At 49.0% G+C, this 24,611-nt stretch overlaps 9 protein-coding genes across 9 annotated transcripts; 3 read left to right on the top strand and 6 right to left on the bottom strand.

Moving 5' to 3' along the window:
- Positions 1-490: 490 nt before the first annotated feature.
- Positions 491-2,657, bottom strand: C8Q69DRAFT_28067 (hypothetical protein). The gene is made up of 2 exons (XM_028626910.1): positions 1,696-2,657; positions 491-1,634 (listed from the first exon to the last, which is right to left on the bottom strand). The coding sequence occupies exons 1-2, from the start codon at positions 2,334-2,336 to the stop codon at positions 644-646; spliced, it is 1,632 nt and encodes a 543-aa protein (XP_028489164.1). The 5' UTR covers positions 2,337-2,657; the 3' UTR covers positions 491-643.
- C8Q69DRAFT_28066 (hypothetical protein) lies at positions 2,658-3,646 on the bottom strand. The gene is made up of 2 exons (XM_028626909.1): positions 2,890-3,646; positions 2,658-2,826 (listed from the first exon to the last, which is right to left on the bottom strand). Exon 1 carries the CDS (start codon positions 3,540-3,542, stop codon positions 3,042-3,044), a length of 501 nt encoding a protein of 166 aa, XP_028489163.1. The 5' UTR covers positions 3,543-3,646; the 3' UTR covers positions 2,658-2,826; positions 2,890-3,041.
- Positions 3,647-7,489: 3,843 nt separating this feature from the next.
- On the bottom strand, positions 7,490-8,616 carry C8Q69DRAFT_440608 (hypothetical protein; the record flags this gene model as incomplete). The annotated part of the gene is made up of 4 exons (XM_028628671.1): positions 7,490-7,708; positions 7,762-7,871; positions 7,930-8,271; positions 8,337-8,616. The coding sequence occupies 4 exons, from the start codon at positions 8,614-8,616 to the stop codon at positions 7,490-7,492; spliced, it is 951 nt and encodes a 316-aa protein (XP_028489162.1).
- A 1,118-nt stretch (positions 8,617-9,734) lies between these two features.
- C8Q69DRAFT_451452 (hypothetical protein) lies at positions 9,735-11,263 on the top strand. Its single transcript, XM_028629492.1, has 4 exons — positions 9,735-10,275; positions 10,340-10,503; positions 10,569-10,861; positions 10,922-11,263. The coding sequence occupies exons 1-4, from the start codon at positions 10,088-10,090 to the stop codon at positions 11,102-11,104; spliced, it is 828 nt and encodes a 275-aa protein (XP_028489161.1). The 5' UTR covers positions 9,735-10,087; the 3' UTR covers positions 11,105-11,263.
- A 604-nt stretch (positions 11,264-11,867) lies between these two features.
- C8Q69DRAFT_396297 (translation initiation factor SUI1) lies at positions 11,868-12,753 on the top strand (the record flags this gene model as incomplete). The annotated part of the gene is made up of 4 exons (XM_028627728.1): positions 11,868-11,928; positions 12,017-12,036; positions 12,164-12,251; positions 12,332-12,753. 4 exons carry the CDS (start codon positions 11,868-11,870, stop codon positions 12,751-12,753), a joined length of 591 nt encoding a protein of 196 aa, XP_028489160.1.
- Positions 12,754-12,858: 105 nt separating this feature from the next.
- Positions 12,859-14,230, bottom strand: C8Q69DRAFT_28038 (hypothetical protein). The gene is made up of 2 exons (XM_028626903.1): positions 13,818-14,230; positions 12,859-13,742 (listed from the first exon to the last, which is right to left on the bottom strand). The coding sequence occupies exons 1-2, from the start codon at positions 14,126-14,128 to the stop codon at positions 13,040-13,042; spliced, it is 1,014 nt and encodes a 337-aa protein (XP_028489159.1). The 5' UTR covers positions 14,129-14,230; the 3' UTR covers positions 12,859-13,039.
- A 1,121-nt stretch (positions 14,231-15,351) lies between these two features.
- On the bottom strand, positions 15,352-15,848 carry C8Q69DRAFT_503041 (rRNA processing protein CgrA; the record flags this gene model as incomplete). Its single annotated transcript, XM_028632452.1, has 3 exons — positions 15,352-15,492; positions 15,595-15,689; positions 15,773-15,848. 3 exons carry the CDS (start codon positions 15,846-15,848, stop codon positions 15,352-15,354), a joined length of 312 nt encoding a protein of 103 aa, XP_028489158.1.
- Positions 15,849-16,376: 528 nt separating this feature from the next.
- C8Q69DRAFT_411377 (putative mitochondrial ornithine carrier protein AmcA/Ort1) lies at positions 16,377-19,092 on the top strand (the record flags this gene model as incomplete). Its single annotated transcript, XM_028628308.1, has 7 exons — positions 16,377-16,484; positions 16,551-17,418; positions 17,754-17,954; positions 18,154-18,291; positions 18,400-18,481; positions 18,613-18,694; positions 18,819-19,092. The coding sequence occupies 7 exons, from the start codon at positions 16,377-16,379 to the stop codon at positions 18,876-18,878; spliced, it is 1,539 nt and encodes a 512-aa protein (XP_028489157.1). The 3' UTR covers positions 18,879-19,092.
- Positions 19,093-24,234, bottom strand: C8Q69DRAFT_451434 (vacuolar protein sorting/targeting protein 10). The gene is made up of 2 exons (XM_028629491.1): positions 20,221-24,234; positions 19,093-20,154 (listed from the first exon to the last, which is right to left on the bottom strand). The coding sequence occupies exons 1-2, from the start codon at positions 24,048-24,050 to the stop codon at positions 19,509-19,511; spliced, it is 4,476 nt and encodes a 1,491-aa protein (XP_028489156.1). The 5' UTR covers positions 24,051-24,234; the 3' UTR covers positions 19,093-19,508.
- Positions 24,235-24,611: the final 377 nt, after the last annotated feature.

Here is a 24,611-nt window from a genome sequence, read left to right as displayed (position 1 = left end):
GCAGCGATCAAGCCGCGAACTGCGACCAGGAACAGGGGCAGAGACAAGAGGGACGACGATGGGGATTTCCCCGTAGTCTGCGGTCCCGCGGGTCCACAGCCCTTGACCCTGGACCCTTCATGGTTGGCATCAACTTTTAACACAATATCAGGGACAATGGTAGACACTGTATTATTTCTAACTATCGTAATTGTATTTTTTTTTTTTATAAAAAGGAATTCGTTATCTTTACAAGATCGACAGGCATACTTAGCGCCAAGCGGTGGTTCAGTAATAGCCGTGTCTGAAATGAAAGAGCCATCGTCAAGAATGCCTCCTCCTGCTCCAGAAAACCTCATCGTGTCTCTTTGGAGAGGCCTGCAGCTCGTCTATAAGGGATCTTCTGCAACAAACAAAGCGGCACTGCAAAACAGACAATACTATATGCCCCAACTCCGCAGCTGATGATCGAAGAAGCGCTAGAAAACAACCCATTTCCATGATCCCATCCTTTCCTCCCAGAATAAAAAAAATAGTTGCGAAACAACGCCTTGATATGCTGTCCGAAGACTGAACGGTAAACTCAAAACGGGCGTGACCATACTTCGTGCTCAGGCCACTTAACGGCCTTTCAAAGACCTTGGACCGTTAGCGGGAGATCAGCTCATCGTCTCCATCCTACGTTCCAGATAACGTGAGCGATATCTCTCGCAGTGTTGACGGTGTTAATGACCCGTCCGAAGAGACCAGACGAAGAGCCCTCTGTTTCCTCGTAAGGCATGAACATGCCGGACGGCGTCAAGTGGAGTTCGCACCCGTTTTCAGATTCTTCGTCTTCCGGGTTGACGAACCATGGTCGGTCCGGTCCAGGCGCATAGATTGGCTGCCTTGGCTGCCAATGCATATCCAGATCGTCCTCGTCATCAAGAAGGAAATTGGTCTGGGACTTGGACGGCCGTAGGGTCTCCATTGATGGTGTGTGTGTCAGGTTCGGAGACTCAGTCATCCCAGCAGGACCTTCCGATGATGGAAGCTCTGGTGTATCGCCGCGGTACTTGAGCGTGGTCGGAGGCAATGGGGCTATCGTCTTGCTTTCGCTGCTAGAACTCCTGGTAGGGGCTCTTTTCCTCGCAATTGGGGGCCTCGAAGAGAATCGCTTCATTATGACCAGCCCATCATCATCCGACTCATCGTCCTGATCATACGGATGAGACCAACAGTTGTAGTCGTCATCTGCGCCTTTCGCTTCGACAGCGATGCACTGGACGACTTCGTTATTGAAGTGAATGTGGCGTCTTTCTCCTGGGGAAGTAAGACCTGACGAAGTTGCGTTCGTCGGGGTAGTATCCATTGAGCTGAAAGCCGAGTCAACCGCGGGTGTCCGCGTCACACCCATGTCAGAGATACTCCTCTCAAAGGGGGATCTTCCACGATTGGTCTCCTCCTCTCGTGCCCTTAGAATTGCACCGGCATGCTTGAGGAGTACATGCTGCGAGAGAGAGCGCTGTAAAATATTCTCCGAAGCAGTCTTCTTCTTCAAGATGGACTTGAACGAAGCAGGGGTCCCAACCCGGCTGCCTGTACTAGATACTGTTGGTTGCTTATTCTCGGTTTGGAGAGGCCCATATAGCCAGGTTACATCGCAGTCCTTCAGCCTGTTCAGTGTTAGAAACAGACACAGTGTATCCGCGCAAGAATAACATTATAAAGACTCACCAGTTCAATGTCTCCGGCGACACTGTCCGCAACTTGTATTTCGCTTTGGCCCACGTCCTCCACGAGGCATTCTCTAACCGCACCGCATTTGCATACATATTTCTTCGAGAGATAACGTAGCGCCAGGATGACCAGATATCCTCCTCACGCCAATCATGCGAGAGATAATCCACATGCCTCGAGGGTTCATCTTCTATCGCTATATCGTCATTGGCGGCCTTGCCGGTTGGCAGTAGAGAGTCTGGGGTGGAGGTCCCGCAATGAGCCTCCAGAGAGGGATTCGCTGACTCTACACCTGTTTGTTGGTTGGTCCGAACGGTGGTTTCGAATGAACAGTCTTCATCGTAGGACGGAAACGCAATGTCATCATCGACACTGTTGTCGTTGGGGCTGAGGGACGAGTTTGGTGTCACTGAAGGAGAGCATGTGGCAAAGGTCGAAGAGGTAGACGCAGAGTGAGCATAGGATGAGACGGATGGCGACCGCGATATCTCAGGATAGCCAGTGTAGTCGCGAGGAGACGAAGAAAGAAAGGCATCCTGGACATCTAGCAGGTCCTCCGCACTGGCATGGCGTAGATCCGTGTGACAATATCGAACGTCCCCCGGCGACCGGCCAGGAGCCAGAAGCACAGCAGTCATCTTAGCAGCAGCATCGGAGACGACTACCAGATCAAAAAGGTGATATAGTTTGGCATGAGGCGGTTGATATTCAGGTTTTCCTTCTGCCCGCGGTCGAGACTGTAATAGTAGTAGTAGTAGTTTAGGTGGATGGAAGACGTAGACGAAACAGCCTCAGCAAGTCGGTCAGAGAGACAGAAGAGCCAACAGGACAGTGGTGTAACTGTTCGATGTAAAAGGCTCGAGCCCGTCCAAAACCGAAGGGAGGCGGCGCGGAGTCGCGGAGGGCCGGGATGGTGGCGATAGCAGCGCGATAAGCCGGGCAGCCAAAGCGCAAAAAAAAGCCACAGGGCGCTAAGGGTTCTGGCCTGTTTCCTGGAAACCGGATGTGACGGGGAACAACGGCAGTATGTGTATGGTATATGGTAGCAAAGAGTTCGGGGGAGGAGGCAAAAATAGACGAAAAATCGGCTGTGCCCCTTAAGAGTACTTCTTCTCGAGGACGATGATGCTAGAAGGGATCGGGTTAGGATGTCATCGCACGCTGATCCGAGTCGGGATGTGGACGAGTAACCTAGACTGTCGATTCCTGGTGCGATCAATCACCGGCTCAGCAAGGAACTGGCATCCATCGTTCCGGCGCACGGCCAGCGAGGGGCAAACAACAATCTCCTCTGTAGACCAGCAAGGCCGAGAATATTGCGATCCCGATGTCCGGTCTGTCGCTCAGGACCCGAGATAGACTCGCGGCGTGGGAGTAGTGAAAACTAGCGCTAGTAGTACTAGTAGTATCAGAACTTGAGAAATAAAATATGGAAGAGCACGTCGTCCGTTCCCCAGATAGTCGTTGGCTGATAAAAACCCGACGATCCTCGTTTTCTGTGGGGAGTGGAGAGAGGAGGAGAGAGTGCACGGAGGGCGGAGGGGCATTATTATTAAAACAATAATAATAGTTAATTGGAAGGTGATACATACTGCAGCAGTGCCGACAGAACAACTTCCTAACTTTGTCCGGAGCAAGCAGGAATGATTCTCCAGCCTTTTACGAGCGCCATCAGCATCTTTTCCCCCTCCCCGATGCGGCAGTACGAGAGGATGGGGGTTTTGCCCGGGCCAGAACCGTAGAATTGTGCATCCGAGCGACTGGCAGGAGATCCGTGCCTCGTGCGTGGGATCCTGATGTTTCCGGCTCCTGTATCCATGGATCTCGGATGCGTTGTCCTGCATCCAGAGAGGTCAGAGATAGCTGGCCTGTCTCTCGTAGATAGGATATTCCTTCCTGTTCTGTTCTCTTTCCTGTTGTGCCACCGCTCGACAATAATGGATTGATCGATGGTATTTTACGAGATAGATTAGGTAGAGAGCACAACTACTACTACCCAGCACCTCATCTACCTTCACGATCGCTCCAGCTGTCATGGATAACCTGCCTGGGTTCATGTTTCAATACGTAAGTAGAACTTCCCGTCCAAGATGTCCTCCGCATCAGCCATCGAGATTCTCATAAACAGATGATGCCCCCGCAATTTGAACATTGACGAAGCGTGAACCGAATAGATCTCGACTCGATGTGATGAAACACGAGGATCTTCGATGCTATCAGGTACTACCGTATGCTCCAAGTAGCAATTGTCTGGAATCCCCGTTTGCAGTGGATGGGGAACCCCCTGGGGAAGATGGCTATACCCCGGATTCAATCGATTGTGAGCATTGTGCAATCTGTCATTTCCCCGGAATCCTCCACATTCTCTTGAGCATCGTGGATGCGGAACAGGGGTTCCCTTTCGCCTGTCAAGGCCAGTGTTGTGAGACTGGCATGTGGTACGATACCGAAACAGTGGCAATAGAGTAGCACGTCTACCCCGGCCTAGGTCCGTCTGTCTTCCATTTCGAGATGCTTCTGAGAACATCGATTCCGGGTTATCAGTCCAGGACCAAAGAGATCGAAGATGTCAGGAGATAATTCGGGGAAGCCACTGTGGGCTTATCAGCGAAGAACCGGCCACTTTTTGGATACCAACCACACTGGGGCTCCCAACATAGTAATGATCAAAGGCATGAACAAAGCCACCCAAGCCGACAAAGCCGACATCGCCGCCACCAGTCCAGGACGGTGGTGAACGCAAGATGTTCGGGAGCTTGCACACCTCCTGTGCAACTGACGCTCAGCGATTAGCGAATCAATTGCTGATGAAGTCAGTGAGCACAATAGCATAATAATCAAACACCGCGGGAACCAGCATCACAACTCCTTTTCGTCTGCCTCGGAGACGAGCGCATCACTGCACGCCTGGACTCGATCGACTTGGAATGTGCGGAGAAGATTAGTGGCGCCCTTGCTACTGGCCGGGATCATCCATCTCTTGCGGGGTTCCAGAACATGAGCTTCCGTGCGACATAGTGTAGACTAGATACCCATTATTGAATAATAACAATGTTCCTGCTTTCGAGAATACGCTCCTTCATCCAGCATGCTCGACGCAGTCCGTCACTGGAACCTTGTCTCGTCTCTGACCCTGGTGGTGAGTCCAACATCATCCATCTAGCCAAGCCTATTCTTCTCTTTTTTTTTTTACTGCACTCTAGACCGTCGCGGAAATGTAGCGACGTCGTCCCGGTCGATCTGGACCATCCGATGGAGCTGCCACTTGCGCGTTCTGGACAGCTGGTTGTCTGTGCGCCTGCATTGGCCGGATGCAAGTCAAGTGTGTCCCGTCGTGAGAAATGAATGGATGTAATTGTATGTATGTAGTTCGTCTGTCGAGTGCTCGGAGGTTTAGATGCTGTGGGTACATCCCATATGGTCCTCGACTCCTCGTATTCGCTGGATCACCACTGATGCCTTCTCCAGCTCCTGGTTAGTCGATTCAGCGGCATTGATTGCATGGCAATGCAGATCGCGGCCGTCTTTTGGGCCATGGGCTGGACCCTGGAAACTGGAAAGTGATACAACATAACGGGTCGATGCTTTCTTGCAGACACCGCTGTGCAGCATCGCATCCGCCTTGTTTTGATTGCTGCACCCTAGTGATAGCAATAATCATAAGTTCCAGTTACTGTAGGCGAGTATGATCAATCCTTGCGAATGAAATGTCTCTCCTCCGCGACTCCTCTCTCTTGTCCCACTGACTCGAAACAGGCAATTGACGTAAAGTAACCGATTGCATCGTCGACCCACGGTGTCAATTGACTTTCAACGCCTACTAAAATAACCATCAACGTCCCCGCCAGCGCTTGCATGATCGTTACACGGGCCAGCTTTGAGGCTACAGAAACCTGCCACTGCGTCCTGATTGCACCGTCCTCCCACGGAGCGATCCATTCCGCCTGTAATGATCCCAGCTGTGCTGCATACAAACAGATCCCGCCAGTGACTGTGCCACAGAACACCTGCCAGGCGATTCTGGCATCCCTTCTAGGAGTTCGTCTGTGTTCACCGTCCTGCCTGTCATTGTTCGTGGGGGTCCGCTACCAACGGCTGCGGGGTTTGACCGGATCTCAACCGTGTTCTTCGTTACTGCTACAGACTTACAGACTCCTAAAATTATACGTGATAGTGGAGCCGAATGAAGTCAAAGATCACCTCATCACATAACAGCAGCTTGCCTCCTGTCTGATTTGATTATTATGTTGTTTTAATTTTGAGCCGTATGCCTGCCGCAACGGATGCTCATATCTGATCTTTCCGCCATGACGTATAACGCATAACGACGTGCCTACCTTCAAAGTCTGAGACTACCAGGTGCAGTGCAATAACAGGTCGAAACACCGTGGTTAGAATCCCTCGAGTCCGCCTATACGAAAAGGTTGCGGTCGACAATATTTTAAAAAACTTATTGTCTTCAGTGACCAGCCAAAATCAAAGACTGTAGCAAAACTGCGATCCCTCTTGCATCAAATTACCACCTTTATGTTCAGCGGTCAACATCCGCAATTTTAATAGGTACCAGATCAATATCACTGATTTTCCGTTATATCCGGACAGTAGACTTATCCAATGGCTGCAGTATGATATCAATTTGTGACTTAACTATGTTCCCCGCATATCACGTAAGACTTCCCATCAACACTTATCACATTCATGCCTCGAATTGAATACTTTCAGTGTCATCTAGATATTCATAATGTCTTTGTCTTTCTGTCGAATCCAAATAGTCCCTTATAAATTTGCTAGCAGATCATGATATGGCTATATTCTATAACAAGAGCAACTACCAGTTCATCTAGAATGCCTTTATATAGGACCTATTGTGATAAGAAGTCCGCTTTCTTCTTACACTTACGACAATCCCTATAAATAATACGCTGATTTAAAATCTAATATTTACGCGACCAATATATAGCCAAAATAACCGATTAGAGCTATCTCCAGATCAAGCACGCAAGCTGCATTACACTAAGAGGATATAAATAAACAAGGATTCCTTTCAGAATTCTCTTAAGGCCTAATGATCCCCGGAATCCTAATCCTATTGGTGGCCGTTGGACGTCGGAAATGATTAAGGAAAGCAGTGATTTTGTGACAAAGAAGTATGTATAACTATCCTAAAGATGAGGAGAAATATGGAGGATAAGAATTGATTGCTGAGCGCTAGCGAGGCGATGAATTAGGACGTTTCTCACCGCTTCCTTCACAATCTCCTAGTCACATAGAATTGCGGCGCGATCTTACTGAAGACCAACCTAAATACTTACTCACAAAACATGTCGCGTGCAACCAGTAAACAACTAAGGAATGGGCATCATTTCTTCGAACGAGAACGCTCATGGGTTTAAGAATTCTGCTTAACGCTACAAACTATTTAATTATATTAATATCTGGTAAGAAAAACATTAGGTACAGTACATAACCAACATCTGTCGCCCGGGCTGCTCCCTCTGCGTGACCCCCGAACATTGTGCTACTAGTAACACTGAGCAGCTTCTGCTAAGATGATGAGTTTATTAAAAGCGTCTTTAGCCCAAATACGATCGCGAATGTTAAAGTTCTTTGGGACACCCTCTCAACTGACATCGCTAGAGCGCGTCAATTCTTACCCAGTCGCAGAAGAGCCGGACTATTACGACATTGGTGGTTTTCATCCGATTCGTCTAGGCCATACTTTCCATCATGGCCAATATGTTGCCACTGGTATCGACGATATCATTCTAATCCTGCAACCTACCAAAGTGTACTACATACTCATCATTTCATCTGACCGCTCACTGCTACCGAAATGGAGCCTCCAGTGCTTCTGCCCCCTTGTCGTATCATCCACTGCTCGATGTACTTTCTTCACCGACGTCCTTGGCGATAACGCACTAGCACATCTCGTCATACGGACCAAGTGAGTCCATATTTTGTCTCTCTCTGGAAAGCCGTTATCCCACCGTTGGCTGTTCCATACAGAGTACTATAAATGAAAGTATTAGCACCATATAATAGGTCAAAACGAGGAAAGTTTACCTTATGGTCATTGTCGATGCGTAGAAAGGTAAACCCTTGTCCATCCGTAACACATCCATAGACCATAGAGTTTATTCTGTCTTCCCGTCGACGAATGTCATTTACCATACCTATATAATCTAATTAGTTTATTGTTATTCAAAGATACAATAATGTTGGTCAACGTACCCATATACGCTAGGCATTGAGGGATACCAATGGATGCATGCCCAAGGTCTTTAGCTTCACATATCACTAAATTTGTTGACATTCCGTGGTCTTCATACCAGATACTATAGTCTGCCTTTCCAGACAGGAGGACAGGTTGCTTCTTATACATTATCCTGCATTCCAGTTGCGTTTCGGCGGTGAGAGTAATAGGCCTCTCTGATGTGGTCGGATCTATATCAGCGACACGTTGCTGCTCGAGCCTAACACAATACTGGAGAATGATATCTAATCGCCATCGAACCGTCGCCTCGTTTATAGGATGTATTCCTCGGACCTTTTCCATCTCTTCAATACGGGACACTAGGAAGGTTAGAATTTTGGGAATTTTCCTAAAGAAATGAATGGCATTTAGGATAAAGACTTACAGAGAGCTTCTGGTACTGGAATAAGATCACGTTCGTCGATCTTCCATATTTCAGGTGATCTTTTATCATATGATAGACCGAATATATCCGTGACATCTGGTTCCCTTAAGCTGCTGGCTGCCAAAGTTGGCAGTCTGTCCATTACTTCCAAGGCCTTATCCAGTTTCCGACGTGCCTCATCCAGTTTCTGGCCTGTATCCGGCTCCTCCTTGAGTATGCCCTTTACTGAGCGAAGCAGTTCTTTGACTTTGTCGAGTCCTTGACGCATAATTCGAGGCATTTTATGGAAAGTCGTGAAGGTGAGAGATGTAAGGACAGAATAGAGGGGAAAATAAGGTTATCAAAGGTCGAGAGGCTCGTCAGAAGAGATGGAATGTAAGGTTGTTAACAGCAGAAAAGCGTGGACACAAAAAGAGATAACCTGATGTTAGATCCAGCTAGGACCAGACCTCTAAGGAGTTCTCCTTTTTGGTCGAGTCGTCTAGTCGACTTCCGATATGACACATGTCGAGGTTGAGAGATGAAATGAAGAAAGATGAGGTTCAAACTGTAAAAGGAAAGGGAGAGTGTCTGATATTAGGCAAGAAGTTAGGCAACAGATCCTAGACTACTAGTAGGCAACCAGGCTACCATTTCCTAACATATCTTCCCTTCCTTTCCAAATGATAGATAATCTGTCTGTTTCCGGGTCATGGTTCTAGGCGCTGCGACCGCTATCGGCGGCGTCCAGTATACAGGATTCATGAGAGAATCTAGAGTCACAATTGACTATTTAAATATTGCCACAGCTATGAGTATTTTGTTATGTGGTCTTGCAAACTTAATCTTTAATCTGATCGTAAGCACACTCTTTACCATTGGCATACTGAGGTCTGGTTGAAGCTAATATTTAAATACACGACAGGCTATCAGCTATGGTAGGTCTACCTTCTTTTTGCCTTGTTAAGTTTTATCTCTCAGATCATGATTTCTCGGGTGCCAAATAAAAAAGCTCTTACCGCGAGGCGAATACTGGTTAGATTTGCTGCTGGTCCATTTGAGCAGCAGCCAGCGCCATCTTTCAAAGCGTGTCCACTACTCTAGTAACAACCTTGAAGCCGGTCACCTTTCCTTGGTTTATAAGGGGCACTCCTTTTACCAAGCCTCTCGCAACTAATCTGCTCACTGAGTAGTCGCTAAGCAACCCTGCCCTTCATCTGTATGATCACTGATGTCAAGCAATGCTCCTAAAGTTAGGTTGAAGTCCACTAAGTTGTTAAGTATAAAAGAAGATAGATAGATACCTAGTTAACTAACTAAACCACAGCTTATTACATAACATTTAGTTGTAGAATTAATTCCCAAGGCGGCCCAGATTAGTTACCTAGGTAGTTACGGCGCGACCTTACTAAGTGAAGACCAACCTAGTTAACTTAAATAATATCTACCGGTAACTAACAGGTAAGTACCTAGTTAACTAACTACATAGTAAGCCAGAGTCAGGTCACGGCAGTATCCTCGATCCTCAATCCAGCATCTCGTCAGCTCCAGTCAATATATCTTCCCAGTACATTTTATGCGGGCATTCCTTTCACATCTACCTCAGATTTTACTTTCCAGAGGCCTAGTACGTACTAGTTACAATCTGAAGCCCTCGGCCACGGGATTTCTGTCATTCACCATCTGCCATAAAAGTCCGCAGAAGGAAACCAACACAAATCTATCTTTCAAATACTGGCTGCAGAAACTTTCTGTCGAAAACATCCTTCGCAATGACTGTCAACGCATCACCCCCGCAGTCGAACAACTCTGCCCAGGCCTGGTTCGATCAAATCAAAAGGCAGATACAGACAGCTACTCAATGCACGGAGCTAAGATTCGAGAATATCTCGACTGATCAGGGCTCATTACTGCTTGACTCACTCTCTCAAGATCCTGATATTGAACGACGCAATCCTCGGTAAAATTCCATGAGAAGAAGATTGAATAATATATTACCTATTCATTTCACTAATGCTTCCTAGTTTCAGTTATAACTCCTTTACCAAAGTGCTTAACGTTTTAATCATGCCCACGAATGTACATAATGTTCATCAACAGTGGATCCATGAAGAGAACATGCGGATGGCTCTTTCTGGATTCTTAAATGCTGCAGAAGCGCTTGGCTTGAAGACGGGGGTTGGCACGAGTATGCTAATACCCTTTGATCATAATATACTTCACCTCCAATTGTTATTTGCTAATAGTGGACAGCTATTTCTGATTTCACGGGACAGTATACTGGGTCGCGAAAAGATCCAGACTTCCTCATCCACTATGATTCTGTACTGATGCCAAGCATTGCAATTGAAAGCGGGTGGACCGAAAGTTTGCCACGGCTCCATGGAGATATGTGCATGTGGCTTGTTGGTGGGCTGCCAGCAGTACAGGTTGTTATTGTTCTCTGTTGGACAAAGACCATCGAGACTCCGGTCCATAGAGTCAAGGGAATTTTTGAAGTTTGGGAACGAGACGCTGGAAACACTCCATACCTGAAGCAAAGCGGAGTAAGTTATTAATCTACTGGATACCCTGGTACCAAACAGGTGATTAAATAATGATAATAGGCCATCTTCCCAGTGCCGGCAAATGCAGCGACCCAGGTTATCCCTATAACTCGAGCTCAGCTCTTTGGGCCCGCGCACGTATTTCCTGGAAGAAATGGTGCCGACGTATGGAATCTGAGTGTCGATATATTGCGTACTTGGGCGAGTGCTGAAATCGTCAATATGGGATTTCAACCGGCGTGACTTGTCTACTTAAAGGACCGTCAGATACTATGTCGGAATCTGCCTACAGGCAGATCTCCTGTCGGGTTTCTCCCACGCCTTTCTAGCCCCTCCACCCACAGGGATAAATAGTCTGAGCTAGTTGCTAGATAAATCCAAGCTCAGCGAGCTTTGCTCCAGAGATACTATTTTGTGCTTCACTTCTGTGCTTTATCTACGTTGTAGATCTCGTTTGTTCTATCTTATTCCACGAGTCATCCGATAGTTAGTCGATTGCAATTAATTAGACAAGCAAGATTTCCATAACTTCCTTCACCAAGCTACTCACAAAACCTGCCGTGTGCAACTAGCAAACAATTAAGGATGGGGCATCACTTCTTTAAATTAGGTAAGGAAGCTCATGGTGTGAAGTACCTATTTTGCTTAGGTAGCGCCACAAGCTATTTAATTCTATGGAATTTTTGACCAGCCAACATCCGTCGCCTGGGCTTCTTCCTCTGTGTGACTGCCCACTTTGTGCTACCAGTAATATATTTTCTATCTAGGTATCTCTCATACCAATGAATCGTTCAGATAATGTATGTATGTATATCACGTGACTGCATACAAACACGGAATATGGAAATACATCGCGCCGACCCCGCGCGTCCCATATCGGGCAATGGCGAGTGGAAACTAAGTCGGGAGTATTGAACACGAAGTTTTTGCCCCGCGATATTGAAAACCAGGATTATTGAGCCACTTTTTCCTTTCTTTTTTCTTTGATAAGACGAAAGATTTGAACATGGCTGACGTCGAAACGGCCCCTGTTGAGTCCCGCGCAAGGCGCATTGTCTATTGCGGAGGTGAGTTTGTTCTGTGCTTGCATGCCCCTCATTCGTTCCATCAACTCTAGGTGAGGACCTCCGGAGTGCTAATGGTGCTTGGTACTAGTCTGTTCATTGCCTCCAGAGGTAAGGGAAATTTGTCTCTCATACTTGTGTCGGATTTGCGTTGTAGTGGGCGCTGTCGATTGTGATTGAGAAGCGGGGCACCGATGTCACTTTGCAGGAATAGATATTGACTTGGTGCGGAATATAGTACTGTGAATTTGGCGGTACAGCAAAGAAATGCGAGGAATGGTTGAAGAGTAGCCATCCGGATCTCCATGATAAGTTGTATTCTGAAGGTATGCCTCCCACCTCGCCTCCCCCGCAGTCTGTCTTTGATTGAAATATCAGAACGCTAACAACCCATTCCCACCTGCAGAAGCCCTGAACGCAAACCTGTCCACTCTCTCCGTTTCCGCGCGTGAACGAGCCGCCAAAGACGCTGCGAAGAAGGAAGCCAAGGCCGCTCTAGCAGAGACCCGTGACGCGGAGCGCAAGGCGGCGGCCAAGATCCAGATCAAGCGTGTCGAGCGGAATAAGCGCAAGTTCGTCACGGTCGTGGCGGGTCTGGAGGCTCATGGACTGGACAACAAGAAGATCGCAAAGGAGCTCGGCAAGAAGTTCGCGACTGGTTCGTCGGTGACCAAGTCGCCGGCTGGCGCCGAGGAGATCACAGTACAGGGAGACGTCAGTGACGATCTGTACGATTGGCTGCTCGAGGTCCATGGCAAGGAGGTTCCAGAGGACAATATCGAGCTGATTGAGGATAAGAAGAAAAAGAGCAGTGCTGCTCCTGCTTGATTATGCTGATGGGTCATGATTATGATGATGACGGCCAGGGTGGGAGGGCAGAGAAAGTGCACATCGATTTTCAATTTAAAGGCATACCGGAGTTTATATGTTTCTTCTTTTGGGATGTATTAGGAGGATGAAAACGTATTTAGATGTCACGGTGCATATCATATTGGGTATCTCATAAAACAAAACAGACCTCTTATTACATACAAATAGTCGCTGGATAGCAAAATACAATCCCTGTTATGCAGGGAATGAGTAAATGACAAAAGACTTAACCTGCCCGACCTGATTATAACTCGTCTAGTAACCGAAAAGGATTCATTTCCGGCGCTGACGTCTTCGACTCTGCTTCTTCTGTCGATTTGAGATTCGGATGAGGTCGCGTAGAAGTGGTGGCATGTCCGAGTCGCGACGGCCGTTTGGTCCAGCTTGTGTCGTCTTCCAACCGCACCTGATTCACATCTACCTCTGGAATAAGACGACCGAAAGAACCATTCGTCGACCCGTTCGCCAGTCTGCCCAGACCCTCATGCGGCCGAGTCTGCATAGCAACGGCAATCACCAGGACCAAAATGGCCGTCCCTGCCACAACCCAAAAGATACGCAACCTCCTCGCCGTCTGTGTCTGCCACTCAAGCTCTTTCCTCTCCCAGTCTTCAATCTGCTTTTTCACCGCAGCGACTCTTTGCCCGAGAGCATCCACCCTCTCACGTCCAGCGTCCATGCGCTTCTCCAACGCTTCTATATCCCGTATCTGGGTCTCGAAGCCCTTGAACTCCTCCAGCTGTCTGCGCGTATCTTGGTCGAGGTTTGCGGTTTCTTTCTCAAAGTCTTGGCCAAGTAACGCGGTGGATTTGGTGAGTTCGTGAAAAGAATCCATCACCGCGTGGAGCGTCGTCAGTTTCTCGAGGAGGTTGTAGTAGGTGTAATCGAGTCGACGAGTGATTTCCGTAGCGAACGTGCTGATGGAGAAGAGTGCCGAGCGGAGTTGTCTGAAGTGAGTACGACGAAAAATCAGTACATATTCATCCCTCTGTTATCGTATCGACAGAGGAATCGTAACATACTCTTCGCCCTGCTTCCGCATCTCCCTCTCTCGCCTCAGATCTTCCGTCGTAATAGTCCGTCGCCTCAGTCTGGACACCCCTCCCGGGTCGCTGTCCTCATACTGGCTGCTCTTCCTACTACTGAGATGACCTGTCGAATTCGATCCCCCTCGTGCCCGTGGCGACTCGCGCGTGGCCGTCGGTCGGAGCAGACCGTCATCGCCATCATGATCCTTCTCCTTCTCCTTCTCCTTATCCCTCTCCCTCTCCTTCCCGTGCGATCGCGTGGAGAGGAGACCCCGAGCAGCATTATTTGACGTCAAGTGACTCATGGCTGCTACTAATCGCTAACCACCCCGTTGGGAGTCTACTCTTCCCCTCGTCGTAGAATGGGCTGTCGTCGTCGGTTCGTCGCAACGGTACTCTGCTGCGGGCTCGGGTACATGCACATATCAATATGACGCACCCGTCAACTTGGGAACTATGTTAACTGATCAACAGACGAAAACTCAATCTAACAAAAGTAACAATAACTAGTTAAGCTGCACTGCTGAGATTAAGTACGCTCGCGACGATCAGGGTCCGGGGCCCAGGAACTCGAAACAATGGTTGCAGGATGTAGTTTGCCCCGGACGGTTGGGTTGGGTTGGGTTTGGCTGCGCCGATCGCGCCGCCGGGATTGGATAGCTTAATTTACTGGAGTCAACTTCTCCAGATAGCATCGAGTTTCTAAGTTCAAGCTTATAACCTTGGGTCAAGGTCTAAATCATCTATCTAGGCACTGATTTTGTTCCTATAATTGAGGCGGCATATGTGCTATCTGAATTTGCAATCTTTGTTAGGACATCTAGATCTACTGCAGCGACATCATAATAGAGACATGTGATATCTTAATAGATGATACTGTTGACACGATCGAACTACAGTAAGAGGCAGGAATGGGGTGGAAGTGGAGAGTGTCCATAACACCTTTTCTTTCTTATGACAAGCGTCGTTACTACCAGTCTGCCACTTCCTAGACATTGCTAGGTCTCGTTTAGATGGGACGATCCAAGGAAATAGTACATTGCAACTATTAGATTTCCGGATAGATATAAAATGAGCAGTTCTGATTTATTGGTTCGCTTCACAGCAATTACACCTAGATAGTGCAAGTACCAATGCAGTACGCATGGCAAGTGAAGACCTTTTGATCGTAGGAAAGGTCATCGTTCGGATATATCACGGGGAGAACCACTGGGATGGGGAGGCTCTGTAAAGTGCCCCTTCCATGCACTCAGGACTTGGTGATATACCAACAAGACATCCAGACTCACTCTGTTAAGTCTGGGATTTCATAGAGATCTTCAGCATAGCCACGACGGACGTCCGTAGAGAAGGTCCACAAAGAGACCGAGTAGGCGAATTGTTATATTGAAACCCACTCTGTATTCCATATTTATCCGCTGAAAACCAACGCCGTAAACCCATACACCAATCCATTATGTTCAATGAAATCCACGTCGGACAGATATCAAGGCAATGAGGCATATCGATGGAAAGAAACAGAAAACGCTCAGGAGTTGAGCAGCTTGTTGCGCTTCTCTCTGCGCTTTAGTCGTTCCACCCGCTTGTGGTGCATCTTCTCCGCCATCTTCTCATACCGGGCCTTTTCTTCCTTGGCTGCTCGGCGTTCCTTGATCTTCTGGATGCGGGCCTACATGGCGGTTAGCTGGGAATCACACCACTCCGTATGGGCTGAACCCGCCTGTCGCTCAGCCTCCTTCTCCTCCTTCATCTCTCTTTCGCGTTCTTTGACGGCAGCCAGCTGTTTGCGCTCCTCCACTCTCTTTGCATAGGAGGTCAGGCCGGAACCGGGGCGGAAGGGTTTCTTGGTGGCATGCCAGTTCTTGCCTGGAGGGGACCGTCAGAGACTGCGGGACGGGAGAGAAGTAATAAAAATAAAACTGCTGCGTGGAAAGAAAGGGTGTACGTACCATTTTTCTTCATCCCCTTGACCTGGGTAGCATTTGCCGCAGGGGTAGTCGCCGGGGTAGTGGCCGGAGCAGACATGGTGGATGAAGCTGTGTCACGACGTGGGTGGTTGTCCTTTCTCTCTTCCTCTTCTTCTTCTTCTTCGTCTCTTCGTCTCTTCTTTTTGCCCTTTTCGCCTCAGCGTTCTCGGCCTTGGCGCGGGCAGATTATCTTAGATCAGATAAGCGGAAAAACCCACTCCGAATCCCACTCACTGTTCCTTTTTCTGCCTCGTCAACGCCCTAAAGTTTGCATCGTCGACGAAAACACGCCTTCATCCACCATTCACTCTGCTCGTGGAGGGTCCCGCCGTCTTGGCTGTTTTAGTATCTCTTTTGCTATGAGCCGGGCTGCGTCTTTTTTTCCCGAAGTCGGTCTGAGACGCTGCCAGTTCCATATTTAATACCTCAGCTATCACCCCGCTTCGGCGGCCCAACTTCCACCTTTTTTCCCATCCTCGACCACCAGAGTCCCTACGATGCTCCAGCGATAGCAATCTCTGTGATTTCTTCCTCTCTTCTTCCTAGTCCCTAGAGCAGGAGCCCAATTGGGCGCGTTTTTACCTTGATGGCGGCGGCAGAACATGTAATCCTCAAGGATGAAATGGCAGTGGAACTCCCGTCCCTGCCTCCAAATCAGGGCCTTGAGGCCTTCAAGGACATAATCTTTGGATCGGTATGCCATTGCACTGGGTACAGGATGTTCTGAGCTGTCCCATGCTGACGTTTACTTCCCCACTAGACTGCAGGCATTGCGGGCAAGTTCATCGAGTATCCCTTCGATACGATCAAGGTGCGGCTACAGTCGCAGCCAGACCACCTCCCCCTACGATATAGCGGGCCTCTGGATTGCTTCCGGCAGTCGTTCCAGGCAGAGGGCATTCGAGGTCTCTACCGAGGCATTAGTGCTCCTCTCGCGGGGGCTGCCATCGAGAATAGCAGTCTGTTCTTCAGCTACCGCATTGCGCAGGAGGCTCTTCAGGCTGCCATCTATTCACCTACGGAGCCGCTGCCATTCTCCGCTCTCTTACTCTGCGGTGCCGCGTCCGGTGCTTTTACATCGATACTCCTCACGCCCGTTGAGCTCATCAAGTGCAAGATGCAGGTCCCTGTCTCGGCCGGTCAGAAGCCTCCAGGTCCACTGGCCCTGATCGTGTCGGTCTTCCGCCATTCGGGCTTGTTTGGATTCTGGCGGGGCCAACTGGGAACATTGATCCGCGAAACGGGTGGTTCTGCCGCTTGGTTCGGTAGCTACGAAGGCGTGTCTGCTTTTTTCCGAGGCTATTCTGCTTCGCCCACAGCGGATGGTAGTGTATCAGACTCGCCTCCGCTCCCGATCTACCAGCAGATGCTGGCTGGAGCTGCGGCTGGAATCAGTTATAATTTCCTCTTCTACCCAGCGGATACCATCAAATCACGGATGCAGACAGAGGACGTCTCACGGTTGAGTCTAGACTCTCGACGACCAACCTTCTTCAGCGTCGGGAAGAGCATCTGGCAACAGCATGGCCTGAAGGGGCTGTACCGCGGTTGCGGCATCACCGTGGGACGCTCTGCACCCAGCTCTGCCTTTATCTTCTCCATCTACGAATGCTTACGACACTATTTCGGTTGATTCCCATAGAGCGCAGTGTGATCGTCTATATTTTTTTTTTCTTTCTTTCCTTTTTTCTTTTTTCTGACAACGGTGGGGGAATACGTGGCAAGGCACTTAGCTGACGAGGCGTTTCGGTGTTATGCGGCGACTGGTCGCTAATCTGGATAAAAAAAAAGCAACATAGATAGAACTTCAATCATGATTTTTCTCTTGCCGGTTATCTCATTATCTTCCTGTAGAACTGATAATATCATCCATTCTCGGAAACCCGTCGGAGAGTCCGGTCCGCGTCTGCTGCACAACATCAACCGTCCGTTCACCGCATCAACTTGACGACCCACCGGAAAGAACAGGATATCTTTAAAGGATTCTGTTCCCAAACAACTCTCCCCTCGTATTATTTACTTGCTTTTTCTCAGACGGGACAGATCACCACCAATCGCAGGACATCGATTTTTAAACCTTCAACAATGTCAACTTCTCCATTAACCGCCTCTGAGCTGGAGATCCTCTCCACCAAAGCCATTGCGGCTAAGGCCACTGCCTACTGTATGTATTTACTACCCTCCTTTCTTTTTATACATCACACGAATCAAGGCCGTAAGCCATACACATTTCATCCATTCGCCTCGTTGTTGCGCTCTTTTTAGGAGAACTTGTGGTGCAGTCCACACCCCGCTTTCACCCCTCTCTATACGGGTGATCTCTCACGATATAGTCAGAACACAACTAACAACGAATACTATAGGCCCCTACTCCAAATTCCGCGTGGGGGCATGCATACTCACGCAGAGTGGTGAATGCATCACCGGCGCCAACGTCGAGAATGCTTCTTATCCTGTTGGGACGTGCGCGGAGAGAGTGGCTTTTGGAACGGCTATTGTAGGTTTATGTTTTTCCAGTCTATGATACCATGCATATATGGAAATTGTTTCGGTTTCTATTATTATCTGAGATAGGATAATATGAGTGCTGATTTTCATGTTATAGGTAGCGGGCCATAAGGACTTCAAGGCCATTGCTGTCGCGACGGATATCAAGCCCGGCGCGTCGCCGTGTGGGATGTGTAGACAATTGTATGTCTTTTTTTTCTTTTTCTCTTTTCCCGCTTTTTTTTTTTCTTCTTTTTTTCTTTTTTCTTTTTTCTTTTTTCTTTTTTCCCTGATCTTGTGATCAAACCAAACTAATATGAATACGAAAACCGCAGCATGCGCGAATTTACAACCCCTTCTTTCCCCGTGTACATGTACGATGGGGATGGGAATCACACCGTCGTGACAATGGGAGAGGTGAGTATTAGCCCCCCCCCCCCTTTTTTTTTTCTTTTCTCTCTCTCTCTCTCTCTCTCTCTTTCGAGAATTCCGGGATGATCCAATTCGTTGAACTCGTGGAGTAGATACTGACACGTAGTAGCTTCTTCCGGGTTCGTTTGGGCCTAATGATCTGCTGTCTCGAAGTGAGCAGGACAAATAAAGAAATGGATGATCATGTCTCGGATTATACTGGCGATTGATGAGCTTCTGAAGTCGGAAAGAGGACTTGTTTCAGTATTTATATAAGTAGGAGTCTTGAGGTGGGGGAGTTTAGAGGAGATGCGTTGAAGTTCGTGATAATGGAGAAGTGTTTCTGGAGATAGATATATAGCTGTCTATTCTTTGTGCTGGATTTCTCTGTAGCTAGTAACCGATTGTAATATGTAATGTTTTTTTTTATAGAATAATAGCTCCAACGATCAACAAGTCATCCCGCAAGTCACCAAGAACCTAAGGAGAAAGGACATTGGTAGATTATTGGATCTACTCTAGTTACAGCCTCAAAGTATGGTAATATCTGAAACGCAGCGCACTCAAAACCACTCCCAACCACATACAAAGGAAGCTGATATATCTATCGTATCATATCATTCCATTCTACCTTCTCTAAGTACAAAACATGACCTGCCATTCGACAGGACCAGCAACATCACATCTCCAAAAAGACGAAAAAAAGATGCATCTCTGAATCCGTTCACTCATATATCATATAGAGGACAAAAAACATAGCTCACTCAGCGGAAACACCAGAAGATAAAAGGCAAAACAGAAAAAGGAAAGCGCTCTATGTTTACACCTCCTCGTCCTCTTCCCCTTCGAGGTCTTCAACGCCGAGGAGTTCGTCCTCGTCTTCGACAACGCTCGCGTAATCGCCTCTTCGAGCGGCAAATGCGCCTCTTGACGAATATGGCCTCTGCGAACCGATGCCACCTCGTCCGGGAAGACGCACATATCCGCTAACGCTTCTCCAGAGACTCATGCCTAGCAATGGAAGTGCCTTGGCCACAGCGACAATGCCGGCGATGATCGCAATCGGCACGGTCACAAGGGAAGAGTCGCGTGAGAACATGCCGTCGGCGCCACCAACATTCTCACCCAGACGGATCTGACCGAATTTGCCGTCCCATTTCGTGTAGATCCAGTATCCAGCACCTGCGGCCACTGCGATGGGGGTCACAATGGCAAAGAACAGTCCGACACCACTGATGCCATGCTTTTTCTCGTATTCCTTCTCCTTGTTGGGACACGGCTTGGACACGATGTGGTCAAGCTGCAGTCCACCCTGGCAGGTTGTCAACGGAATACGACGGTAGCCAGTCGGCTCCCAATATTCAATTGCCTCAGGGTCATCCCGACAGACAGCCAAGGCGTCCGGCTTCGGAAGGCCTGGAACCAGAGCACAGCTGCCATCGCTTTGCGGTTCGTAGTTATAATCGCTATTAAACGGTGTCAGCATTAAACCTGCGATTAAACGACTATTTTTATTAGAAGAGTCTCCTTACCATTCATAATCCTCTCTAGTGCAGGTGCAGTTCTGAGCAATGCGGTGGATGTGCGGCTGCTTCCAGTCGTTCCAGCAGTGCGCCGACGGCTTCTTGCGGTGGTACTGCTCAATGTGGCCGAAAAGACAGTTGTTTTCCTGCATCGGGTGCTTGGGTTCCCATAGGTAATAATCTTCATTTTCAGCCGAGTCTTCTTCCAAGTTGCAAAGCCGGTCGCGAAGACCGCTGAAGTCGAGGTTAACAGTCGCAATCTTCTTCTTGTCACCCAGTTCTCGTCCCCAGAGGAGGAAGTTCCTTGACGTGTCCGAGGGAACGGTGGAGATCACATCGATCTGCATCTCCACATCCGAGAACTGATATTCCTCCCAAGTCTCGCCCTCGTCGACGCTGTAGTAGACAACCTTGGTCGGTTTGGACTCTTCAACGATGACAATGACCGAACCCTGGTCGCCATACTCCCATAAATAGCTTCCCTTCTTGACAGCCTTCCAGGTAATACCGCCATCCCGGGTAATAAAGGTCTCGCCATCTTGCTTGTTGGTCAAGTATTCACCAACGTTTCCAACGCCCATCATGATACCAACCGCCGAGGCGGACGCATAGGTGGCGCGAGGATCTCTTCGCTCAGTATAGCCATGAAGGTGTAGCGCGCACTTCTCCGTAGGCTTTCCGTTGTTGGTTTTGCAGTTGTAGCCCTTGCCTTCTGAGTCTTTCGATGGCGGCGCCAGAAGTGTCCATTGTGCTCCGTCATTGTGGGTGATCATGGTCCGGAACTTCTTCGCTTGTCCCTTCTCCACATCTTTGACGTTCCCAACAACGTTGACTACCGCGACCCCTTCCAGACCCTGCATCTTCTCAAAATCGACGTAACCGTTGTCGTTCCTGTTGACAGCATCGATACTGAGGACATAGGAGGTGCCGTTGCTGTTGCTCTTAATGATCGATCCATAGGCACGTTCTTCCATGTTGTTCACAGTCACATGCAGGAAGACAGCGTGTGTCGAGCTATCCAAAACCGTGTAGGCTTTCTGGACAGGGACATCAAAGTTGGGCGGGAACTCGGCATCAGCAAAGACTCTTGCGTCAACGCTGGTGTCCACCTTGAGCGACTCCTCGTTCTCGGGGTTCCGCGCAGCTACGACGACGAATTCCTCCATCGTAGCAAAATCAACAACCTTAGTGAAGTGGACCTTGCTTTCATAGAACCAATTGTCACTAGAGACGAGCTGCAGAGCGCCGTTGTCTGGATCCTCGTTCTCAAATTGCTCGCAGAAGATGAGATTCTCGCTGTCTTTGCGATCATCCCTGGCCATAAAATCGCATTTGCGGACACCACGGAGGAGAAGCTCCCACTTGGCGCCTCTGTTTTTGGTGATAGAAGCCACGGAATTGCAGCCAAGTCCGGTACAAGCATGCCCAGTCCAGATCAGCCAGTCCTTGTACTGTGGGTGGAAGCCAAGGGTCGGCACTCTGTCCTTGTTTGGGGGACTTGGGGCCTCAAACTCGGAAAGATGATGAGCACGATCGACCGTCCAGAAGGCCTGTTTGCTATCTGTAAGGAAGAATGCATGATCGTTGAAGTAGCGATGAGGTACGATCTCTCGGATCTTCGAGCCTTCCAAGGCTCGTTTCCAGTTCTTGCCATGGTCGTGTGTGATGAAGAGTTCGTTGTCACTGGTAACTAGAACGATCGTCTCGTCATCTCCACCACTAGTGGGCGCCCTCTCCAGATAATAGAAATCACCGAATCGCGGCGCGTCGAAGACGTATTTTGTCGCACTGACTGCCCCATCGGGTGCTGTCGCTGCCTCATCGCAAGAGCGCTCCACATCCTTGTCGAGATTCTCACCCCCATTTCTTATGCAGGCGTTTCCTGGAATCAACCTCCAACCGGACGGGCCCACGTACTTGTCACTAGGCTTCTGGCATGCCCCCTTCGGTGGGACGAGGGGTCTGGCAGGGATACATTTCTTTCTATCCTCGCTGCGGACAAAGTTGTAATCGCACTCAAAGTCTTCGATAGTACACTTGCAGGGTTCAAAGATAGGTTCCGGGTCTTTGAATTCCTCATCAATGAAACAGTCGGCATCGGCCTTGCGACGGCGGTAGAATTGTTTATGGCCCATGAGACAGTCCGGCTCTCCATTCTCATCCAATCGTGCGGGCCATTTCTCGAAATCATCCTTGCCACACTTCCGCTCGTGGAGTCCGCCAAAATCGATAGAAGAGACAATCCATTCTCTGTTGAGGTCTTTTTCCACAGCGCCGACCAAGATGAACTTCAGGCTGGTCGAATCGGGGGTCGTTGTAAGCAGCCTGGTGTGGATCTTGTGCTTCAACTCGGCAGTCTCCCATTCTTTCCCATGGTCAATAGAAAACTGAATCTTGTCCGTCTTCTCCTTGTCCTGAATGGCCATAATAACAGCACCTTGGTCGCCGAACTCGTACTTGTGCGATCCATCGAGAGCCTTGCGCCAGGTGACACCTGCGTCATCAGATACGTAAAGGTCGCCGGATTCATAGCTCTTAAGATGATCCCCAGTGTTGCCTACTCCCATGACTATACCAGGGGCAGGACTCGAGAAGACACGACCGACATTGGCGAAGGCAGTGACAGAGTGGAGATGTAGCGACTTGTCACCAACCTTGAGTGATTGGAATGTACGGCCATCGTCAAAACTGATTTTACTGACAATCTTCTTGGATGTAGCGTCTGTCTTTTCCACTTCCTCCCAGTTGTCAACAACGTTAACCAGTACGATACCCTGAATGTTGGCGATCTTCTCAAAATCAACCAATCCCCCGGGACTCCGGTTTGTATGCTCGATGTTGCGGGTGAAATAAGTACCGTTGGAGTTCGAGGTAAATAGCACACCCATGCCGCTGGTGGGGAGTGTAGTCAGGACATCCACCTGGATACTGTAGTTTGTACTCTCAAGAACCGTGTAGGCATCCTCCTCGAGCTTGTGGTCACCGAACTCTGCCCGATGCCACACTTTTGTGTCATCCGTCACATACAGCGCAAGCTCATCTGTTCCCTGCGACTTGGCGGCGGCCACCAGATACTTCTTGACCGATGCGGTACTGATGATACCACTGATCGGCCTCCCTTGATCGAGCTTCGCCTCGATCCCTTCTTCGTCAGTCGTGAAGTAGTCATCTGAATAGACAAGACGGTTGGCGTATACGTAAGGCACCTTCAAACCGGGAACGATGCAGAGAACGCGGTCCTCGATCTCATCGGCGGCTTCCAAGTCACGGGCAAACTCAGGCGTTCCCACAGCCCAGGAACACATGTGGCTACCATCACGCAGAGGCGAAACTGTGAGGAAGTTGTCACGAGTGTAGAATGCTCTCTGGAAGCAATGGAACCCGGCACACTCCTCACCCTGGAAGATCACTTTGTTGGAATCGCGACCATGGAAAGAGAGGGGTGACCGCATCAGCAATGGTATGACTGATAGCTCGAAGGGGCGCCATGTCTTTGCCTGGTCGGTTGTGACCCAATGCCTCCCCTGGGTTCCCAGGATATAGGCCTTTGTCTTGTCGTTGGGATGCGGTATGACCGTCCAGACGTTGCCCTTCATCTTGCTATCCTCATCGTCGACGACCTCCCATTTTTCACCTCCGTCGAAGGATCGGTATATGTCACTGGTGTCGGCATCTTGGAATATCACCGTGTCGCTGTCCTCGAAGTAGAACAGGTTGATGGGTTCATGGTCGAATTGTGTCGCCGTTATCTTAGGACCATCGGACTTCTTTGCCGTGCTAGGCTGAGCGACCAGCGCCAGCAGCAGACAGCTCACAAGGAGAAGCCAGCGGGTAATCATGGCCGTTATTAGACCTGCATCACAGAAGGATATCAGGAAGAACAGCTAGCCGCGCGGATAGGTGCGGGCTGGAGCAACGGGAGATGTTAGCTGGCTGCAACGAGATGGAAGGTAATGAGAGACAAGACTCTGAATACTCAAACAGGAACAGGACCACTTACACTCGGCTGGCTATGGTGGCAAACTCTCCGGGAAATAAATGAAGCTGATGTTTTGATATCGCAGCTGTTGCCTCGATGGGAGCTCCAGCGTGTCCTAAGCTCCATGTCACGTGCCAGCTGAGGACGACATGCCTTATTCAGGCACGCACAGAAATGGCACGGCGTCAAGTCTGGAGACGCCTAGAGATTCCATATTTCCAGGTTTCCATATTTCTATATCTATATAGATAGATTGCAGACTCCATGCGGTTTCTCAAATAGCTTGATGAATCCTTGGTTGATCGATTGACCTATTGATTGGTTCTTTCTAAAGATACCTAGATAGATGGTATTGGATACTTTACTATGCGCTGCACAAGATCCCTAAACGACCACGCTAGCAACAGACAAACAGGCAAAA

The sequence above is a fragment of the Paecilomyces variotii genome (genome assembly GCF_004022145.1).
Source record: "Paecilomyces variotii strain CBS 101075 chromosome Unknown C8Q69scaffold_1, whole genome shotgun sequence".
Taxonomy (NCBI): domain Eukaryota; kingdom Fungi; phylum Ascomycota; class Eurotiomycetes; order Eurotiales; family Thermoascaceae; genus Paecilomyces; species Paecilomyces variotii.
This window is presented reverse-complemented; position numbering and strand designations above follow the sequence as displayed.